We start from the raw sequence: 22,221 nt of genomic DNA on the forward strand, positions 1-22,221 counted from the left end.
CCTTAAGAAGGAAAACCACGCACCTTAAGCTTTAGATTGACGCACCTTAAGTTTCAACACCGACGCACCTTAAGCACACAAACCACGCACCTTAAGAAGGAAAATCACGCACCTTAAGAAAGAAAATCACGTACCTTAGCAACCGCACGGGAACCCATTTATATATATATATATATATATATATATATATATATATATATATATATATATATATATATATATATATATATATATATATACACACACACACCAATAGCTATGCCATGGACTCGGGTCCACCTTGCAAGATGGACTAAGGTCAAAATACACAATTTATATATTGAATATTCACAATTTACATACTAAATGTTCACAATTCAAATTGTGAACATTCAGTATGTAAATTATGAACTTTCAATACATAATTTGTGAACATTCAGTATATCAATTTTGTATTTTTTAACCCGAGCCCACCTTGCAAGGTGAATCTGGGTCCACAGAATAATTTGCCTATATATACCTTTTGGGCTATTAGTGCCCACTGGACTCTTCAAATTTGTATCTTAGATTAGCATTAGTTTAGGCCTTCTAACTCGACAAATTATTGTGTGGATCATGAATGCAATATACATTCGTTATATACTAAAAATATATTATTTGTGTACTGAATGTATATAATTTCATTATATATAAAAAAAATTATGTACTTTCAAATAATGTACTTTATGTATACAAATAATGTATTTTTAATATATTAAAAATGTACTTTTTATTATGGTTCACACAAATATATGGATCATGATCCATAGAATAACGATTGTTCTACCTCTAGGCAAGAATCATTGCACTCCATCATGACACTAGATTCTCCGGAGTAATATAAAAGGGTTCTATCTGTTGTAAGTTGTGTCAAATTGATCCATTTTGATTTAAAAGCATTACATTTAATTTGTTCAAACGTATTACATCTTCCCCTTATAAGTAATAAATTAAATAATTTATTCATGAATAGTATTAAATTTTTCAAAAGTATTACATTTCTATTTTGACCCGACCCATCTTACATCGGCAATTTATATCCTGCACCAGGGCGCGCATTGCATTGTGCGCCTTGATGCAAAACGACGTCGTTTCACTTTTTTTTTTTTTTTTTTTGAAATTTCGCTACCCTAGGTTGGCGGTTAATTTTCTTTAAAACCAAATCTCAGGTTAAAAAATGTACATAATTTTATACTAGAATACACATAATTGTATACATGAATGTACATAATTGTATAACAAAATACACATATTTTTTTTAAAAAAAAAGAAAAAAGATAATACATATAATCAAACATAATACATAATATACATAGGCTCTGTTTGGCAGAGCTTATTTAGGAGCTTATAGCTTATTTTAAGCTACTAATAAGTTATAAGCTCTGTTTGGTAATGTTCCCAAAATAAGCTCCTAGCTTAAAATAAGAGCTTATTTTGGAACGCTACCTTAGGTAGCGTTTCAAAATAAGCTCATAGCTTCCTAACTTTATTTTTCATCTTTATCCTTATTACTAGTTTTTTACGCGCATTGCGCGATTGGGATAATGCCCAATATTTTTTTTTAAATAAGTACTTTAAAGTATATTAAGGCAAGATTATATTGAAATTGTTCATGCATAGATAATTGAAGGTTGAATTTGCGTATTTAAATAGGTAATTCTTCTCGCAAAGGTTGAGTCCCCAACCCCAAGGGCCCCCCACATTCCGACCCGATAGAGCATTGTGGGAAGTTGTAAATCACGGTGACTCAATGGTTCAGCAGACAGGACCAAATGCCGGTGCAAACAAGGAATCTATCCACTTTGGACATAATTCCCGCACTGCCGCCGCCGAGGTTCAAACATTGGTCTCTTCTCCCAAATACTGCCCACTAAACCATTGAGCTAAGCCCGTGCGGGTTAAATAGGTAATTCTAAGTTTACAAATGCAAGATAATATAGTCAAGATTGATTATAATTGTCAATAAAATAATTGTATAGGTATGGTTGAAACCAAATACGGGACATAAGGGAGAACAAATAAAAATTAGGGCATAAAATATTAAATATATACTAATATTGTTTGAGGGGATTTCGACATTAGGATTTGTGATTAAGTTTTATTAAGACTTTAATATTAGAATTAGATTAATGGTGTAATTATAATTCTATATTAGACGTTAATATTAGAATTAGACTAACGGTGAATTAACGGTATTTAACGGAAAAGTTAAATGGATAATCATATAATTAAGGATAAATTAGAAAAACATTAAAAAAAATTAAAACCTGAACAATTTGAACCATTCATTTGATTTAATAATTTGACGGTCATTTTTTTTACCCAATGTTAATAATTAAATAAATTCGTTGGTCAAATCCGCTAATATAATCCGCTAACTACTAATTGTCAAACAAGGACATTGCAAGGTAGTTCTCACTTCAATTTGTTGTGTGATTTGAATACTCTCTTTGTCACAAAATCTCTCAAGTGGTTAATATGGTTGGCTTTAATTAATTATATTTTTTTTAATTTTTTCATGGTATTAATAAAATACTTGGTAAATAAATATATAGCATTATTTTGTATTATAACTTTGATATTTAATTAGAAAAATAGTACACAAAAAAGATAATAGACAATGTAGTGAATATAATCAATTGATGAATTTGAATGTAAAAATTTTTACATTTGAGAAAAATAAAGACAATATAACTAATGAAAATATTTCTCTTAATTAATTTATTGATAATGAATAATTTTTTTCACTGAATTAAGACATTGTAAGGACAATGTAGCGAATATAATCAATTAATAAATTTGAATATAAAGAATTTTTATATTGTAGAAAAATAAAGACAATATAACTAATACAATTATTTCTCTTATTTAATTTATTGATAATGAATAATTTTTTTTTTTGAATAAAGGCATTGTGGACACATAATTTTAAATTAAAGAAATGCATATCTATAATTTTTTATTGTAGCTACTAAATTATTATTTATATAATTTAATAAGAGTAAAATAGAGTACTAATTATGCCAACTTTGATTGGGATGAGGTTTGAACCTAAGACTTTTTTTTTTTAATTGAAATCAATGAGTAAGTTAACGGTGAACTAACGGCAATTCTTAAAATTTTAACGGAATTAGTAACGATGTGTGGGTATTTTAGAAAATTTTAGTGTAAAATTTAAATCTGATCAATCTTTCAATCAATCTGAGCCATTCATTTGATTAAAATCTGTGACCGCCATTTTTTCTACCCATTATAGGCCTAACTCTCTTGGGCTCTTATTAGTATATATAGTATAGATTTTAAAGAAATGACATAATTTAACCTTCCAAATTAAAACCATTTTCTCTTCCCTTTATCCGCAACTTTCACTGTAAATATTATTATTATTATTATTATTATTATTATTATTATTATTATTATTATTATTATTATTATGAGATTTGCAACAATATTGCTACTTCATTATGAGATGCTAGATCATGATTTTGCTAATAGTTTTATTTCAAAATGTTTGTTTTTTTTTTTTAAAGACAATGTTGAATTTTAATAGGTAAACAAACTAATTTAAATTTTATGAAGATGTCCTTTTTAGTCTTTTTACATTTATCAGCTTATCAAAAAGCTAATTTTACCAAACACTTTCAATCATAACAGCTAGCTTTTCAGCTTTCAGCTCCTAACTTATAGCTTTTCAGCTAGGTTTGCCAAACAGAGCCATAAACTTGTAACATAATAAACATCAACTATTAACATAATACACATAAATTTCCTGTTTCGGATGTACATAATTGTATAAAAAAGATGTATATGATTGTATAAAAAATGTACATAATTGTATAAACAAATACACATAATCGCATCAACTCTCTACATAATTTATCAAAACAACGTCGTTTTGGGAGATGCGGAGCGTATAATACTATGCGCGCTGTGGTGCAGGGTGTAACGATTGTCTTACATTAGACTCACCCTTATAATTTATAAAAATAATTTAAATATTTTAACAAATTAAAGTAAGTTGGGCCGAACTTACATTTAAAAAAAAAAACGAACTAAGACAACATAACCCCATTCTGATATGAGCTAACACGAGCTGGGCCAAACTTACTTTTTTTTTTTTTTTTCTTTTCTTTTCTTCCATAGCATTTTTTAGCCTTCCCGAGCACATTGTTTAGTCTTCCAGAACACATTATTTAGCATTTTAGAGCACATTATTGTGCCTTGCAGTGCACATTATTGTGCCTTACAATTTTTAGATCGTAGGTGTTATATATTACAGTGCACATTGTTGTGCCTTATACACTCAAACTTGTCAAAATGAGTCAAATAAATTCGATTTTACCGGTAACCAACATGTTAGCGGTAATATTATCGACATTGACCATCGTTGACCGCCGCTAACCACCATTAAAACATTAAAAAAAAAAACATACTTTCGGTGACCTTTCCACCGGAGAAGACGATCGGGGGATTTGGGGGTCATCTTCTCCACTAGAGAAGGCGACCAGTCCGGTCTGGTTGCCTTCTTCACTGGAGAAGGCAACCAGATCGGTCACCCTCTCCAGTGGAGAAGGCGACGAGACTGGTCACCTTCTCCGGTAAAGTCACCTGATTTTTTTATTGTTGTCGGAATTTTTTTTTTTTCCGGAATCTTAATGACCAGTTATTCCACTTAAATAACCAACTATTGAGTTTAGACGCATCAAAATAACAAGTTTGAGTAAAGTGTTTAATTATATTTTTTTAAAAGTTTAATGACTTAATTACACTTTTGCCTAAAGTTATTAACCTTTTTTCCCTATAAATAATTACGTACGGTAGTGTTTGGTAAGAGAACTATAAGCAGAACTCTGTTTCACTCATCAAACATAATGAATAAACAGTTTTTTATAAGAAAACTTACTTTGGATAGAAAGGTGGAAAGTTGTCTTGATTTTTTGAACTTTTGGAAGGTTACAGAGATTTTTTTAGAGAGAGTTTTTTGAGTAAGATTTTGAAACCTTTGCCGTTTCCATACATTTGGTCCCTATTTATACTAGTTTTTGGATCGTAAAAATCTAACTAAAAGTACAATAAGTGTTTTCTTATGGTCACTTCAATCTCCTTTTTGTCACATTGCGTGCGCAATCCAAACCAAATCATAGTGGTTGAGTAATAATATTTCTATCATTGGAAGTAAGAGCAAGAGATATCAAATATATTTTTGTTTTATAATATCATATTCCAATAATAGATTTTTTTTAAATTTTTTTTTTAGAATATATTGTACTTTGCCACTTTTCTTGAATGGTTGTGTTCTCTGCATCTTGGCATAACCTATTTTCAAACAAAGCATAAAAATATAAGATTTATAGTGTACTTGAAATTTGATATGAAATGGTAGCTTAAGTATGGATAATGCTAATAAGATTTATTCATGGCCATTGTTTGAAATTCAAAGGGGAAGTTGGCGAATTGCAAAAACTTATAAGTGAAGTATCTTAGTCACCAAATCGCCCTAAGTTAACAAGGAAATCAACACATTTGTTACCTTCCCTTAAAACATGAGAATTCTTCATAGGTTCCTTTTGAGCGAGCATTGTTTTACACTTTTTGGCAGTCTATAGTAAATGTGAGGCCGAGACTCCTTACTTTGAGATGCATATTCTTGTATCTTGTGATAGTGATAAGATTTTAGGTGTCTCATTACACTCCACATTATTACTCTACTTGTCATTCAACAAATATTTGTATATCTTCAAAGGGTTAGATGTTGTTGGGTGAAGACTTGGTGGGATATTTTTATATCTTCCCCTTGCTAGCAAAGTCTGTGGCCATCTGCATTCTTTGTGATGCTACGAATCAATCATTATAGTTGTCAGATCAAACTTCAAGTTACAACTTGTAATGAAAACGTAACTTTATTTTTTTATATTTGCGTAACATTCAATATCAAGTTTCAATGGCATGATACTGGACTCGACTCTTCGAGCCGTCACTCAAGAAGAGTATTTTTAATTGGGATTTGAAGTATATGCTAGATGCTAGCTAAATGTGTAAGCTTTGGTTATTAATAATAACAATAACAATCTATAATCTTATGAGATCGTCTCATAAATCCACATTCATAATACGAGTTAGATTTTAATAGCTGTTACACTTTTCCTTATAAGTAACTCCTCAACCCTTAAATATTATATTTTGATTTTAAAGTATTATATGTATATTTTTTAAAAAGTATCCCATTTTTTCTAATAAGCATTACATTTTCTCATATAAATAATAATCAATTTTTTAACGATTAGTATTTCACTTTTTCTCACAAGTATTACGTTTTCCCTCACTAATAATATTCAATTAATTTATCTCTGATTAGTATTACATTTTTTCTCATGAGTAATTTTCAACCACTAAATATTATATTTTGATTTAAAAGTATTACCTTTTTAAAAAAAAATTATTTCTTTTGACAAGCAAAGAACTTCATTCATCATACTAAGCCTGAATTACAAACCGGTGGGACAGACTCCCAACCACCTAGGACAGACGATGAAACAGCTGCCCGCACAAAAACATGAGCGACATGATTCGCTGACCTACTGACATGGCGGACCACAACGTCCCCTATGTCCCTAGCAATCAAACGACAATGCTTTATAACCAAACCAACATAAGAAAGGTCCAAACTAGCAGAATTAAAGTTTGTGCAAAAAACTAAACAATCAGACTCAACAATTATATTGCTACTACCACGAATTTTCAACCAGGTTAGAGCTTCCTTGATCGCCGCCATCGACTCTGCCACATAAGCATCTCAACAGCACTGCAGATGCCCCCCAATTGCAGCAACAAATTGCCCATTATGATCTCGCAACACCGCACCATACCCCACACCAACGTCTAATAAAGAAGCATCTACATTGCATTTGAGCACATTGACTGGAGGCGGGATCCATGCAGCAGCCGGATGTAATATCGCCGAGGGAGGACTGCCCGTAGATGCCCAACCATCCTGCCATGTTGAAACAAGAGCGTGCACTTGGTTCTCAACCATTTGCAAAGACCAAGCTCTATTGTTCCAAAGCAAGTCATTACATACCTTCCACAACGTCCAAAACCGCGCAGCCATCTCCAGAACTTGTGTCCTATCCCGCGAGCCGGGCCGGATTTTAGGCTGTGCAAACTGGGCTACAGCACAGGGCCCCCAAATTTTAGGGGGCCCCTAAATTTTAGAAGATTCAATATTTAATTTTTACCTAGCTAGCATAGAAATAAAAATTAAAAGTTTTCAATTAAACTTATAAGGCTTAATGGAGGAATGGTAAAAACATGTGTTTATTATATTTTAACTTTGAGGTCAGAAGTTCGAAACTTGAGAGCTGCTACTTTAAACATTTTTCTTTATTTTTTTTAATCTTTTTGCATTCCGAGTTGCGCACGCTATTATTATTATTATTATTATTATTATTATTATTATTATTATTATTATTATTATTATTATTATTATTATTATTATTATTATTATTATTATTATTATTATTCCATAATATGTTTTTTGTTTTTTTCTTCTATTTTTTCAATCCTTTTACATTGCGAGTTTGCACATACTATTATTATTATTATTATTATTATTATTATTATTATTATTATTATAATTTATTATATAATATGTTTTTTGTTTTTTTTTTCTTTGCGCACGACAACATTTTATCACCTTATTATTAAAAAAAATACAGTATTAATTTTAAAGATGATGATTTTGGTAGGGCCCCATTTATTTACCAAACAGGGCCACCAAAATCTAAAAACCGACCCTGCCTGCGAGCCAAGAACCTCCTCAACAAAAGTACATAAGGTTCGGCCAATAAAAACAGCCGCTCCGCCCCAAACCTACACTGCAAACGGGTAATCACATAAAATATGGGTAATTGTTTCAGTGTCCAAATCACAAAGGAGGCAACCCCCGCCCACAAACACATGCTTAGAACGAATGACATCTTTTACTGGGAGCAGACATCGCAAACACCGCCACAAAAAGTTCTTAACATTCGGTGGGATTTTCAGACTCCATAGTAGATTCCAGTTCATAAAGTCCGAAACCGGGGCAAGGGACGAGAGAGAGGATGTTAGCAAACGATAGCCATGTTTAACCGAATACACCATGCGCAAATCACCTCTCCAACACCAAGAGTCTGCATGTTCAGGCGAAATCGGGGTCCGAATAATTCTGTGCACATCCTCCTCCACAAAAATGTCACGCAGCAAGTCCACATCCCAAGTACCATCCGCTGACAACAAATTGCTTACTCGTGGATGCCTTAATTCTTCCACACACTCCGTCTCAAGACTCGGATTAACCCTGTCAGCCATCCACGGCATACCCCAAACTGGAGTATCCACCCCATTACCCACCCTACGCATAAACCCATCACGTAGGAGATTCTACCCCGCAAGTATGCTACGCCATAAAAAACTCAGATTGTGGCCAATTGTAGCTTCTAAAAAATCTGTCCGCGGAAAGTATCTAGCTTTAAGAACACGGCACACTAGGGAGGATGGGTTAACCAACAACCTCCAACCCTGTTTAGCCAGGAGCGCCACATTAAACTCATGAAGTCTTTTGAAACCCATACCACCAAGAGCTTTAGGAGTAGCAAGCCTAGACCAACTAAGCCAGTGTATGCCCCTTGTATTTCCATTCAAATTGCACCACCAGAACCTGTTCAACATTCTTTCAATAGCATCACAAGTGGTAAGCGGCAGAAGGAAAACAGACATAGTAAAAATAGGCATCGCCTGGCCAATACTCTTCACCAAAACTTCCTTCCCGGCTCTAGACAGAATTTTCTTATTCCAAGAATTAATTCTATCACGTATCCTTTGTTCCACATAGCTAAACACAGCCCTCTTATTACGCCCAAGGAAAGAAGGGAGTCCAAGATACTTCCCAAAATCCTCGGCATGCCGAACCCCGAGAGTCGCAGATAAATGAGTACGAGTAGCAGGTAAAGTATTAGCGCTAAATGAAACACTCGACTTATCAAAATTAACCAACTAACCAGATGTCTCACTGTAGATAGGCAAACAACGCTTGACCACATGCACCTCATTGATATTCGCCCGAAAGAACAGCAAGCTGTCATCGACGAAGAATAAGTGTGACACCGAGGGTGCCCCGCGTGCAACCCTTATACCGTGAAAATTTCCCATGGCTTCCTGGCGCTGCAACAAAACCGACAGCCCTTCTGCACATAAGATAAACAAGTATGGTGACAAGGTGTCCCCTTGACGGATGCCCCTAGTTGGCGCTACCACACCCGCAACCTCCCCATTGACTAATAATATAAGTTTTACACTTTAATTTCTCTCATAAGTAACAATTAATTTATCTTTGATTCGTATTACATTTCTATCTAGACTCAACTCGTCTCATGGATAGGAAAACCAATGGCATGCAACCAAAGTTGTGCATAAGATTTTGAGAAAACTAATTATTATACATGAATCACATTTGATCATTGACTACTAAAATTTGCTAATTAGATGCATGATTATGTAATTTTTATCACATTTGATCCTACTGTTCAATTTTCCAGCCAACTATTGTCAAAAGCGCTTCTTCCGGGGAGCACTGCATTTTCTTCTTCCGGAAGAAGCGCTTCTGGAAGGAGCACGAGCACTTCCAGCAATAGTTATGTTGGGCGTCGGCCGGGTTAGCCGAGTTCAGTCCCTGCTCGATTCGAGACGTGGCACTGTGACTTACCATGGAGAGATATGGTTAAATGGTTAATGTTTACCTACCTATCACCAATTGGTTTTAAGTAGGATATGGCAACCAGGTACCATAGAACTCTGTAGTTAAGCGTGCTTGACTTTTCGAGGGGGTCAGCGTGCTTGACTTTCCGAGATGGGTGACCCCCCAGGAAGTGAGCATAGTGGAGCGCGTAGACTAAAATTGAAATTTATTCTAAGATTTTAGGTGTATCATTACTCTCCACACTAAATAACTTTAATGTAAACAAATCTTTGTTCCAATAAATATATCCACACCCCACACCAATGGGAGCCATCACAAATCAAAGCACACAATTCAATTCATGGCTTTTGCCATGAACCCCTGGCTACCAAAATCTACGCCTATCTGCATTCTTCTTCTTCTACTACTGTTTGCGCCAAATGGGGATGCTGCTGCTACTGGATATTGCTACAAATCCATCATTAACTTCGGCGATTCCCTGTCCGATACCGGAAACTTCATTCGCATGTGGAATCCCAATCATCTTGCCGCCATTCCTCCCTACGGAGAAACGTTCTTTCACCGCCCCACCGGCCGCTTCTCCGACGGCCGATTAATCATTGACTTTATCGGTATGTATACTTACACACTTTAGCGTTGACCGTCGAGCGCTGGGACTTAAGTCTCATAGATCTGGGAATCTGGGATGCTGATATTAGTTGTGTTTGCAGCTCAGAGCTTGGGGCTTCCGTTTTTGCGGCCATATTTATCGGCAGAAGAAGAAAGTGATTTCGAGAAAGGGGTGAACTTCGCCGTCGCCGGAGCTACTGCGCTTGATATCTCCTTCTTTCAAGAAAGAGGAATTGTTAATGATTTGACCAACACCTCTTTGGGAACACAATTGGATTGGTTCCATGAATCTTTCTGCAACAGCATTCATTCTGCAGGTCATCTCTTCTTTCGATCTTCCCACAGAGTGTGTTGATTTTTAGTTATTTGGGATTACAACTTCAATTCGATCTCTTTCAATAGGCTAAACTTTAAGCTAGTCAACTACTACTGTATTTGTTGGGCGGAGTAGGTAGGGGCCAAGTCCATCAATTAGTGGTGGCTCTGGAAAATATAATTAGTCTATTATAAGGGAATAAAGGAGTTAATACTTAAAATGGCCTTTGACTAGTGGTTTTTTTCCAATTTCATCTTAAACAATTTTGGTGACCTAATATAGTCTCAGACTTTTGTGTTTTGTTCAATTTAATCATTCATTTGTTATTCCGTCAAATTGGTGTTAAATAAAGGGACAATTCAATAATATCACTATTGACCTCTCTTTACTTTCAACATGCGAAGTGAGAAAACCATCTTTCTTGTACGAATTACTCCCAGACCTACGAATCAAATTTTATATTCGCGGGTTTAGGAGTGATTCTGGGAGTAATTTGTAAAAACAAAAAACGAGAGATTTCGCACTTCACATGTCTATGAGTAAAGATATGACAATATTAAAATTACTAAATTGTCTATTTATTTAACAACAAATTGACGAAATAACAAATGGGGGACTAAATTGAGCAAAAATACAAAAGTTTGAGACTAAATTGAGTAAAAATACAAAACTCTGGGACTACATTAAGTCATCAAAGTCGTTTAGGACAAAATTAAGAAAAACCACTATAGTCGAGGACAATGTTGGGTATTAACTTGGGAATAAAGTTATGTATTTGTTATTAGTCCGAGATTAGTCACTGTATTTATAAGGTCTTTGGTTGGATGAAGGAATTAGGAAGGAAAGAAATTGCAATTCGGTGGGAATTGGGAAAAGAATAATGTGCGAATAATGTAAGACTAAAATGTCATTATGTAATAATAATAATAATAATAATAATAATAATAATAATAATAATAATAATAATAATAATAATAATAATAATAATAATAATAATAATAATAACTAAGGGTATTGATGCCATTTCATCACTTTTTTTTCTTTCTTAAAAGCATTGAATTGCAATTAATGGAGGTAACCCATAAATTGCAATTCAACAAAAAAAAAAAAAAAAAAAAAAAGTTAGGTTACAGGTTTGAGTCCAAGAGGAATTGTTTTTATAATTGAGTACTTATGTTATTTTATCAACATGCAAGGGTAAAATTGGAATTTTATTAATAAAAAAGTTTTTGAAAAAAAATAAATTTAAATTAAAAAAATTTATTACTATCCACAAAAAATTGGAGAAAAAACCAAACTGATATGGATGCTCTTATAACATTATCAATTTTCACTGCTGGAAATTATGGAATTTCTGACCACCTGAAAGTGATCTTAAATCAAGTCGAAAGCATTGTTTCGACCACTTTTGGTATCCGGAAAAACATTTGTTGCTATTTCCGACCACTTTTTGCTTTCAACTTGATTTAAGATCACTTTCAGGTGGTCGGAAATTCCATAATTTCTAATAGTTTTTAGTCCTGGATGATGATGATGATTATTATTATTATTATTTTTATTTTTATTTTTTTTTGAATTTAAGGTGTGTTTAAAAGAGCAATTGAGCTGTCTAAAAGGCCATTTAGATGAATTATTGTTATTAAAGTTCTAATTGCAAAATTTCAAAAACTTATGGTATTAGTGTATTTGTTTTTTTTAAGAGATATTTCACGGTTGACTATAAACAGATTGCAAAGAAAAATTGCAAAGCTCTCTTGTAATAATGGGAGAGATTGGGGGCAATGACTACAATTATGCATTCCTTCAAGGCTTCCCCAGAGAAGAGATCTCATCTTTTGTTCCCAAAGTTATTTCCACCATTAGTTCAGCTATTACGGTAGGAATATTCATCCTATTACATTACCAAAAAAAAAAACACAAAATTATTTAGGAATTAGAACTTACAATTTATTTAATTTTAACAGGAACTAATCGAATTTGGAGCTCGAAGAATGATTGTTCCGGGAAATTTTCCTATTGGATGTATACCAGCTTACTTGTCACGCTTTATGAGTTCCAATCAGAGCGATTACGACTCTACAACAGGTTGCATCAATTGGTTAAACGAGTTCTCGATGTACCATAATGAGCAACTTAAACGAGAGTTGAGTCGCCTCCGAGAACTTCATCCAAACACCACCATAATTTATGCAGACTACTACAATGCAGCCATGGAGTTATATTCTTCTCCAACCAAATATGGTAATTCCCAGCTCCCACTTTTAACTTTTGCTCAATGTTGTAAAAATCAGTCTAGACAGCCGTCTAGGCGCCCCTAGGCCGGGGCGATTTCAGCCCTAGGTGGCTTTTAGTTGATTGGCTGACTAACTGGCCGACTAGGGCGTCTAACTCCAACTAGTTGGCGCCCAACTAGGCTGAGTCAATGCCCAACTCGGTCGAGTGGTACTTTTTGCCTGCTCGGTTGCTCATCTTCTATATTCCTCCAGCTATGTACTCAACTAACCATCTACATATGTAGTTGACTAGTTTGTGGAATTATAATAATCTAACAACTCACGGCCTGAGTGAGAAAAGTGAAGACGATAACTCGAATTACTCGACCGCTTAAGAGGCACCTAAGAACTTTAGGTGCTAGGCGCTTCCCGGGCGCCCGACTAACGCTTAGCGCCTTCTGCAACATTGCTTTTGCTTCATTTCGGATCGTTATGCTGTGCATCCGTGTGCACCATGCATGGTGCATACGGATGCAAAAACAACGTCGTTTTGATTAAAAACGTGCGTCCCACTTTAAAAAAAAAAAAATCAGTTTCGATTCCCCTCAACAGTATCGTTCATTCATTCTGAATTTTTAGTTCATAGATTCTGGATTTTTAGCTCGTTCATTGATTCTGGATTTTTAGTTCGTTTATTGATCCTGGATTTTTAGTTCATTGATTCTGGATTTTTAGTTCATTGATTCTGGATATATAGTTCAAATTATGCACAACATAATGCTGTTGCTAGGAATAGAAACTGAATTTTTTTTTTTAAGTGAAACGCGCGTTTTTAATAAAACGATGTCGTTTTTGCATCCGTATGCACCATGCATGATGCATACGGATAATTTGCCGTTCATTTCACAGTCATCTATGATTCTGAATTTTTGTTACCTTAATGATATTTCATAGGATTTAAGAATACATTATCAGCATGTTGTGGAGGAGGGGGCCCATACAATTATGACGCATACGCTGAGTGTGGGTTAGAATCAAGGGTGTGTGATGAGCCATCATCATTTGTAAGCTGGGATGGCATTCATTTCACAGAAGCTGCATATGAAGTGATAGCTCAGGGGCTAATTCATGGCCCATATACTTCACCTCAAGTTAATGGATTGTGCGTTCTTGAAGGCTCAAGAGGTCAAACATTATCAGACGATTGAAGAATGAAGATGTGATGTTGGGGGCTGAATTTATCTCATCACATTTGAATATATATGATTGCGAATTTGATAATTTATTAATGATAAGATCTTAACTTTTGATTTCTTAAGATGGAAGGTGTAACGTGAATGTGCCATTGTGCCCATACTTTTTACATGGGAAGATATTCTTATCTGAACTCTCGAAATTTACAATAGATATTACAAATTTTCTTATTATATTTTTTGAGTACAATTTTCTTATTATTTGATTATTTACGAATGAATTAATTTTACCACAAGAAATCAATTAAATATGGTAGGTCATGCAACACAAGTTGGTGCATAAAATTTTGAAAAAGTGCATCTTTAGTCCCTGAGTTATAACCAAGTTCGGATTCAGTCCCTAAGTTATGGTCGTATCCGAGTTTAGTCCCTCAATTACGAATAAAGTGGTGAGTTTGGTCCCTAACTTTAATATTTTCGCTGCAGCTAACGGAAAACTTAAAAATAATTTAATAATAGAGGGGTAAAATATGAATTTCTATAATTTCCTTCTTATGTTGAAACCCATTGCGCAACAGTCATTCTTTCATTCTTATACCTATAATCGAAGGTCTTTTTCTTCCCCAATCTCTGGAATCTCCAATTCGTCCACTTCTAATGCAAGTTGCGAAATTCATAGATAATTTGTTTCTTTATTTTATATGTTTAAATAAATAATCAATATTTTTCGTATTTATGAGCAAGAAAAAAAGTAACTTGGAAGATGTGTTTGCTAACTTCATGAAGAATATTGATTACTTTTTTCTTGATAATCAATATCCTCAAAGTTACTTTTTTCTTGATATAAAATAGATAATATTGATTATTTATTTAAACATATAAAATAGAGAAACAACTTACCTTTGAATTTCGCAGCTTGAAAGTGGATGAAATTGAGATTTCAGAGCTTGGGAAGAAAAAGACCTTCGATTTTAGGTATAAGAAAAAAGGAATAAGGGTCAAATAGGCCATCCAACTACACACAATAATTCAATTAGGTCACTAAACCTAAAAAATTAAAAATTGGGTCTCTAACTAGTACGGAGTAATAAATATGTAATTTTATTTTTTTTGTATATTTATGTAACAGTTAGCGTCATGTTTCGATAATTGGATGTTGGATTCGACTCTTCAAGCCACCGCCCAACAAGAATATTTTAAATTGAGATTTGAAGTATATGCTGAAAGCTAGCTAAATGTGTAGGCTTTGATTATTAATAATAACAATAAAAATAAAATAATAATAATAAATTATTATTTCCTCTGTTCCATTTTGTTTGTATAATTAATTAATTAATGAGCCGAGGTTTGATTGGTGTTATTTTTAATTTAATTTTTCATAATATCAAGTTTAATATTAATATGTAAAATTTATATATTTAGAAAGTACATTAAAACTTAAAAGTACTATTAATCACAAAAAATTAATTTTAAAAATAATTAAAAATTACTAAAGAAAATTGAAATAGTTAATTTAACCAATAAATAATAAACATGACAAACAAAATGAGTTGATGAAATATTATTATTAGAAGGAATGCTTAGAGTCTTAGAGAAGAGACACAAAAAAAAAATGCAGTCCGTATTATCTCTACCATATCGTTTCTTTACTATATATATATATATATATATATATATATATATATATATATATATATATGCTTTTAAGCTATATATCTTGAAAACATTTATTTTCTGTTGTGCAATTTAGGGTTTTTTTTTTTTTTTTAGAACAAATTTTCTTGGACTATATATGTAAGTAGTCAAAATATGTTTAAGGGGAGGGTTGAAAATTTAACTTTACTTACTACAATTTTTTTTTTGGGTGCTGATAATATATAGTCTTTCAAAAATAAAAAATAAAAAATAATCTGTAGAAGTCTATTCACCCTCTCTTATTAGATTTTTACCATCATTTAATTAGGACTATCAAGCGGTCTAAAAAAGATGGTCTAATTTGACTCAACTTTTCTTCAGTAATAGACATATCTTATACTTTCAAGAGAATCAAGACCTATTGTTTTTAAATATTTTTTTCAAAACGATATTAGAAATGATGAAAGATATGACTCTTGCTCAAAATTTGCTATATTCTTTAGATAAATTTGATGAATGGTGTATACATACACATGCATATTTATCAGCCTTACATGGTGAGATGCTGGAGCTCATAGCTCATAGCTCATGGACCTATAGAGATCTTGAAAGTCAATGTCACACTTGCATACATCCCAAAACCTTAGATTGGTATGAACTCTAGATGATTGGAAGAGAAAGATTTTAAATATCATTACCAAATATATATTGTTCAAAGCTATTGATGAATTAATATTTCTAAAGTATGCAAATGATCGAGTGCCGAAGAAATTTGAGACCAGCTCATGAAAAATCAAATCGTATATACCTCGCATGTTTTAAGCACTTCAATATAATGTACAGGTACGATTGTTTTAAATAACAGAAAATTACACTTTAGAGGTCTTGTTAATTTTAGTACTTGACTTTAGAAATTAACAATTTAATCTCGTAATTATGCAAATATTTAAGGCATATGGTCCTCCCGGCCAGATGTTGCCGGAAAATTGTAAACTATTTTGTTAGGAATATAGCGGAATAATGCGGAAGCGAAGAATCGAAAATTGAGAATTATAGAAGTTAAATAATAGGGAAAATAATATAAATGACAGAATAAGGCAATTGCTAATTTGGGAGATTATAAAATATATATATTAATCTCTAAATAGAGAATACAAAGAAAATATATATATATTAAATATATACTCTACGTGAGAGAAGATAAAGAATTGAATGAATTAAAATTGATGCCTGATTACAAAGGAATTCTAGCCTATTTATACATTTCAAACTAGAGACAAATGTGGTGATTGTAAGAAGACCCAAGAAATTAGGTGAAGATGTGAAACATGAATGCTAGTTTCATGGTGAGTGGTCTTCATGATTTTGAGCCACACAATTTGAGCCACATATTATATCTAACAATCTCCACCTTGGATCAAATTCATTGTGAGAATTAACAATTGGAACAGCCGACTAAACTCAAGCACTACTTGAACTTAGCAACAGGAAGAGCCTCATAATAGCAGGATGGATCATCATCAACCTCCTGTGCGACTGAAAGAGCATAAGCAACCAAGTTGGTTTCATCATCACTAGCATACCTAGCAGGTTTTTTAATTGTCCTCCTAGGACGATCCATAGCAATGGAATACTCTCGTTGTGGCTCGACGAGAGGTGCGGTGCTAGTAGATGGATCATCTTTAGTATTACCATCAGCAGTAGTAACACTATCAATAGGCCTGAACTCAAACTCCACCTTCTCACCAGTACTTTGCGTCTCATCTGTACTGGGAACTTTTCCAGAAGAACGTAGTGCATTTTCATCAAAAGTGATATCTCGACTCAGAATGATTTTCCGAGAATCAGGAGACCATAGACGATACCCTTTTGACTCAGAGGCATAACCAAGGAAAATGCATTTGACAGCTCTCGGGTTCAATTTACCCGTACTGGAATGAGCATAAGCAGGACATCCAAAAACTCTTAAGATAGAGTAGTCAACAGGATTACCTGACCAAACTTCCTCTGGAATTTTGAAATCAAGGGATGAATGTGGAGATCTATTTACCAAATAGCAAGCAGTAGAAACGGCCTCGGCCCAAAAATCACGCCGTTTCCATAACCCAGCATTAGAGAGCATACAACGAGCTCTTTCCAATAGAGTCCTGTTCAAACGTTCGGCAACACCATTCTGCTGGGGTGTACCAGGCAAGGTCTTGTGCCTGGCAATTCCATTTGTCGCACAAAAGTCATTGAAATCTGACTCACAGAACTCCAAGCCATTGTCTGTCCTGAGCTTCTTGACTTTTTTACCTGTCTGAGTCTCAACAAGTATTTTCCATTTCTTGAAAATAGAAAATGCTTGATTTTTATGTTTCAGGAAATAGACCCAGACTTTACGAGAAAAGTCATCAATAATAGACATAAAATATCTACAGCCTCCCATAGACTGGAATTTAGTCGGTCCCCATAAATCGGAATGTATATATTCCAATACATCTTTGGTACGGTGTGTAGCAGTAGAGAAACTAACCCTCTTTTGTTTCCCAAAAATACAATGCTCACAAAATTGTAATTTACCCGTACCTGAACCACCAAGGAGGCCTTTTTTGCTCAGGAGATGCATGTCTTTCTCACTCATATGCCCCAGACGCATATGCCATAATTGAGTGAGATCCGCATCAGACATCGATGAGGATACCGCTACTGAACCCGTCACAGTACTGCCATGCAAGACGTACACGCTTCCAGAACGAGAAGCTTTCATGAGAACAACAGAGCCTTTTATGACCTTCAAAACTCCACCTTCAGCTATGTACTTGTACCCCAGAGATTCCAAGGTGCCCAACGATATCAGATTGCGTTTCAAATCAAGAATATACCGCACATTGATAAGAGTCCTGATAACGCTATCATGAGTTTTAATCTGCACACTTCCAATTCCACTAACCTTGCATTGGGATTTGGGTATCATCACCCATCAAGACAACTCCACCATCAACCGGTTCCAGAGAGACGAACCAGTCTTTGTGAGGACACATGTGGAATGTACAACCAGAGTTCAGAATCCACTCGGTTTCGCTCCGTTTGCAACCAGAGCTAACAGATAACAAAACATCGTCTTCTGAATCACTTTCAAGTTTCAACAACACTAGCTTCAGCGGACTTCTTTTCTCTCTCTTGCTTGTTTTTCAACTTGAAGCATTCAGTCACATCATGACCATGCTTCTTGCAGTACTTACAGGATTTGTTGGACTTATGTCCTTTGGACTTGGATCTAGAATTTTTATTGCTACTCCCTGATTCAAGTGAACGACCCCTTACAGTCAAGCCTTCACCTTTGTCCTCAAACTTAATTTCAAAGTCAAACTTTTCTTTGGACAATAGGTTTGACTTAACACTGTCGAAAGTAAGGGTATCACTACTATTACCATACAGCATAATTTCTTTGAAATGCGTGTATGATCTAGGGAGAGAGACAAGCAATAAAACAGCGCGATCCTCATCTTCAATTATAACATCAATATTTTCCAAGTCCAATAAAATAGAATTGAATTCATCCAAGTGAGATTTAATAGAAGTACCTTCCGTCATACGGATTGTGTACAGACGCTCCTTCAGGCGTAGCGTGTTCGCCAGAGTTTTGGCCATGTAAAGCGTATCCAGCTTGGACCATAAATCTGACGCAGTCGTCTCACTTAACACCTCACGTAGAACCTCTTTAGACAGGCACAAAAGAATGGTTGAACGTGCCTTATCATCCAGATCTTCCCAATCTACATCTGTCATTGTAGCCGGTTTCTTCTTCTTCCCAGCTAGCGCTTTCTTCAAACCGTTCTGGGTTAGAACGGCTTCCATCTGAACCTTCCAGATAGAAAAGCTAATTTTCCCGTCGAACTTCTCGATATCGAACTTGGTAACAGTTGACATCTTTGAAAATAACTCTCAATTAAACTTGGCTCTGATACCACTTGTTAGGAATATAGCGGAATAATGCGGAAGCGAAGAATCGAAAATTGAGAATTATAGAAGTTAAATAATAGGGAAAATAATATAAATGACAGAATCAGGCAATTGCTAATTTGGGAGATTATAAAATATATATATTAATCTCTAAATAGAGAATACAAAGAAAATATATATATTAAATATATACTCTACGTGAGAGAAGATAAAGAATTGAATGAGTTAAAATTGATGCCTGATTACAAAGGAATTCTAGCCTATTTATACATTTCAAACTAGAGACAAATGTGGTGATTGTAAGAAGACCCAAGAAATTAGGTGAAGATGTGAAACATGGATGCTAGTTTCATGGTGAGTGGTCTTCATGATTTTGAGCCACACAATTTGAGCCACATATTATATCTAACACATTTATAATTATTTAATTATGAGGACAAATAGGTCATTTCAAGTCATTTATTCTTCTTCCTTCTTTGTTTTCTTATTTGTTCCTTCTGCTTGTCGTCTACTATGCTCACTGGAGCGTGGAGTCCTGAATTGCTGGATGAAGCGGCGATTTGGTGAAGCCTGAAGAAGAAGAAGTCGACAGAGGGATTAGCCCTGCAATGCCGGCGGCAAAAATGCGCTCGGTGAAGCCCAGATAAAGTCCATCGCCATCTTCAAGTACCAGAAGGGAGATGGAGCAGTGGACGGCGAGCATTCTGTTATGGGGTGCATTGATCCATGGCTTAAATCCAACTCCAATTGCCCTATTTGTCAGCGCGAGCATTATGTTATGGGCGTCTTCGAAGCTGAAGCCGCGGCAAGCGAAGTTCAACAACGCGGCCGCCGTCACACCGAATCCTAACCCAGTCACAGGGAGCCGACATCGTGGAAGTTAATATAATAATTAAGTTTTTGAAGTGTATCATTTGAGATACTTGTTTAGCTTAATTTGTGGAGTTAATGTTATGCATTTATAAGAACAGCTCATGGTGTTTAATACAATAACCATTGAACAGTTCATAGTGTTCAATAGTATTAATAATATATTCATGAAAATGTTGAGACAAATCATTGGGCATTTGCACTGTTTAAGTCGTCCGGATGAGAAATGTTAAACCCATTTGTCAACTATGGGTCCGTTCGGAAACCCGGAAAATGACTTCTGAAAAATGTTTTCCGAGTTTTTAGTGTTTGGATGCAATAGGAAAATCCAGTCAAGGAAATGAAACCATTTTGGCGGAAAATGATCTGACTTCCGCCAAAATTTGGGGGAAGTCATTTTCCGCCAAAATGTTTAAACATATAATTCTACTCATTTTTCCAAAAAATAAACTAAACACACCAAGTTTTTCAAAATAATGCAACCAAACACTGGAAAGGAAAATGTTTTATGGAAAATGAGTCCAGAAGTCATTTTCCTGCTTTCCAAACGGACCCTAAGTTTATAAATTTTAATTGTATAAATTGAAATTAAGCAAGGATAACATTAGAAAATATAATCTATCCAACTCATTTCATCAATTGCACAACATAATATTCGTTGTTATAATTGTATATCAATCTAAATATTCTTAAAATATTATAACAAATCCATTTTGTGAAACGCACGGGTAAAATACTAGTATATAAAAGAGGAAAGAAATAGAAGGAAATCTTTTTGTTTGATGATATAGAAATGGCAAGGATGTATCATATTTATAGTAATGCACGATGAATAAAACCACAAGAATTAAATCACCCAACCCGCGGTGGTAGTTTAGATGGTAAATGAGTTCTCTTCGTGAGAGAGGAAGAATTTTGGGATAATCTGGATTTGATTCTCACAAGTGACGATTTCTCTCGGACCAGGAGCGAACTAGTCCGAAAAGAGAAAGCACCTTGATTCATTTGGTTCAGAGAAAGCACCTTGATTCATTTGGTTCACTGATCGATCACCACCTCGATTCATTTGGTTCACTGATCGATCACCTGGCATTAATAACATCAATTTCAGGCTCTGTTTGGTAGAACTTATAACTTATTTTAAGAATGTTCCCAAAATAAGCTCCTAGCTTAAAATACGAGCTTATTTTGGAACAGTAGCGTTTCAAAATAAACTCCTAGCTTCCTAACTTTTTTTCCATCTTTATCTTTATTCTTTTAAAGAAATGACATAATTTACCCTTTCCAATTAAAACCCTTTTCTATTCTCCTTTATCCACAACTTTTCACCTCAATTATTATTATTATTACTACTACTACTACTGTTGCTGCTGCTGCTGCTACTACTACTACTATTGTTATTGTTGTTGTTATTGTTGTTGTTATTATTATTATTATTATTATTATTATTATTATTATTATTATTATTATTATTATTATTATTATTATTATTATGAGATTTGCAACAATATTGCTACTTCATTATGAGATGCTAGCTAGATCATGATTATGCTAATAGTTTTATTTCAAAATGTTATTTTTTTTAAAGACAAAATGTTAAATTTTAATATGTAAACAAACTAATTTAAATTTTATGAAAGTGTCCTTTTTAGTCTTTTTACATTTATCAACTTATCAAAAAGTTAA

General features: G+C 34.1%; 1 protein-coding gene across 1 annotated transcript; it reads left to right on the plus strand.

The window, feature by feature from the left end:
* The first annotated feature begins 9,962 nt into the window (after window positions 1-9,962).
* LOC109171322 (GDSL esterase/lipase At1g28580-like) lies at window positions 9,963-14,279 on the plus strand. The gene is made up of 5 exons (XM_019320401.1): window positions 9,963-10,365; window positions 10,465-10,680; window positions 12,407-12,555; window positions 12,644-12,920; window positions 13,847-14,279. Exons 1-5 carry the CDS (start codon window positions 10,095-10,097, stop codon window positions 14,098-14,100), a joined length of 1,167 nt encoding a protein of 388 aa, XP_019175946.1. The 5' UTR covers window positions 9,963-10,094; the 3' UTR covers window positions 14,101-14,279.
* Window positions 14,280-22,221: the final 7,942 nt, after the last annotated feature.

Source organism: Ipomoea nil, unplaced genomic scaffold (assembly GCF_001879475.1).
Source record: "Ipomoea nil cultivar Tokyo-kokei standard unplaced genomic scaffold, Asagao_1.1 scaffold0317, whole genome shotgun sequence".
Classification (NCBI taxonomy): Eukaryota; Viridiplantae; Streptophyta; class Magnoliopsida; order Solanales; family Convolvulaceae; genus Ipomoea; species Ipomoea nil.

Coding starts and splice junctions, on each gene's coding strand:
- LOC109171322 (XM_019320401.1), top strand. CDS start 10,095: ATGGCTTTTGCCATGAACCCCTGGCTACCAAAATCTACGCCTATCTGC. Junction 10,366..10,464: donor ATTAATCATTGACTTTATCG/GTATGTATACTT, acceptor TTGTGTTTGCAG/CTCAGAGCTTGGGGCTTCCG. Junction 12,556..12,643: donor CCATTAGTTCAGCTATTACG/GTAGGAATATTC, acceptor TAATTTTAACAG/GAACTAATCGAATTTGGAGC.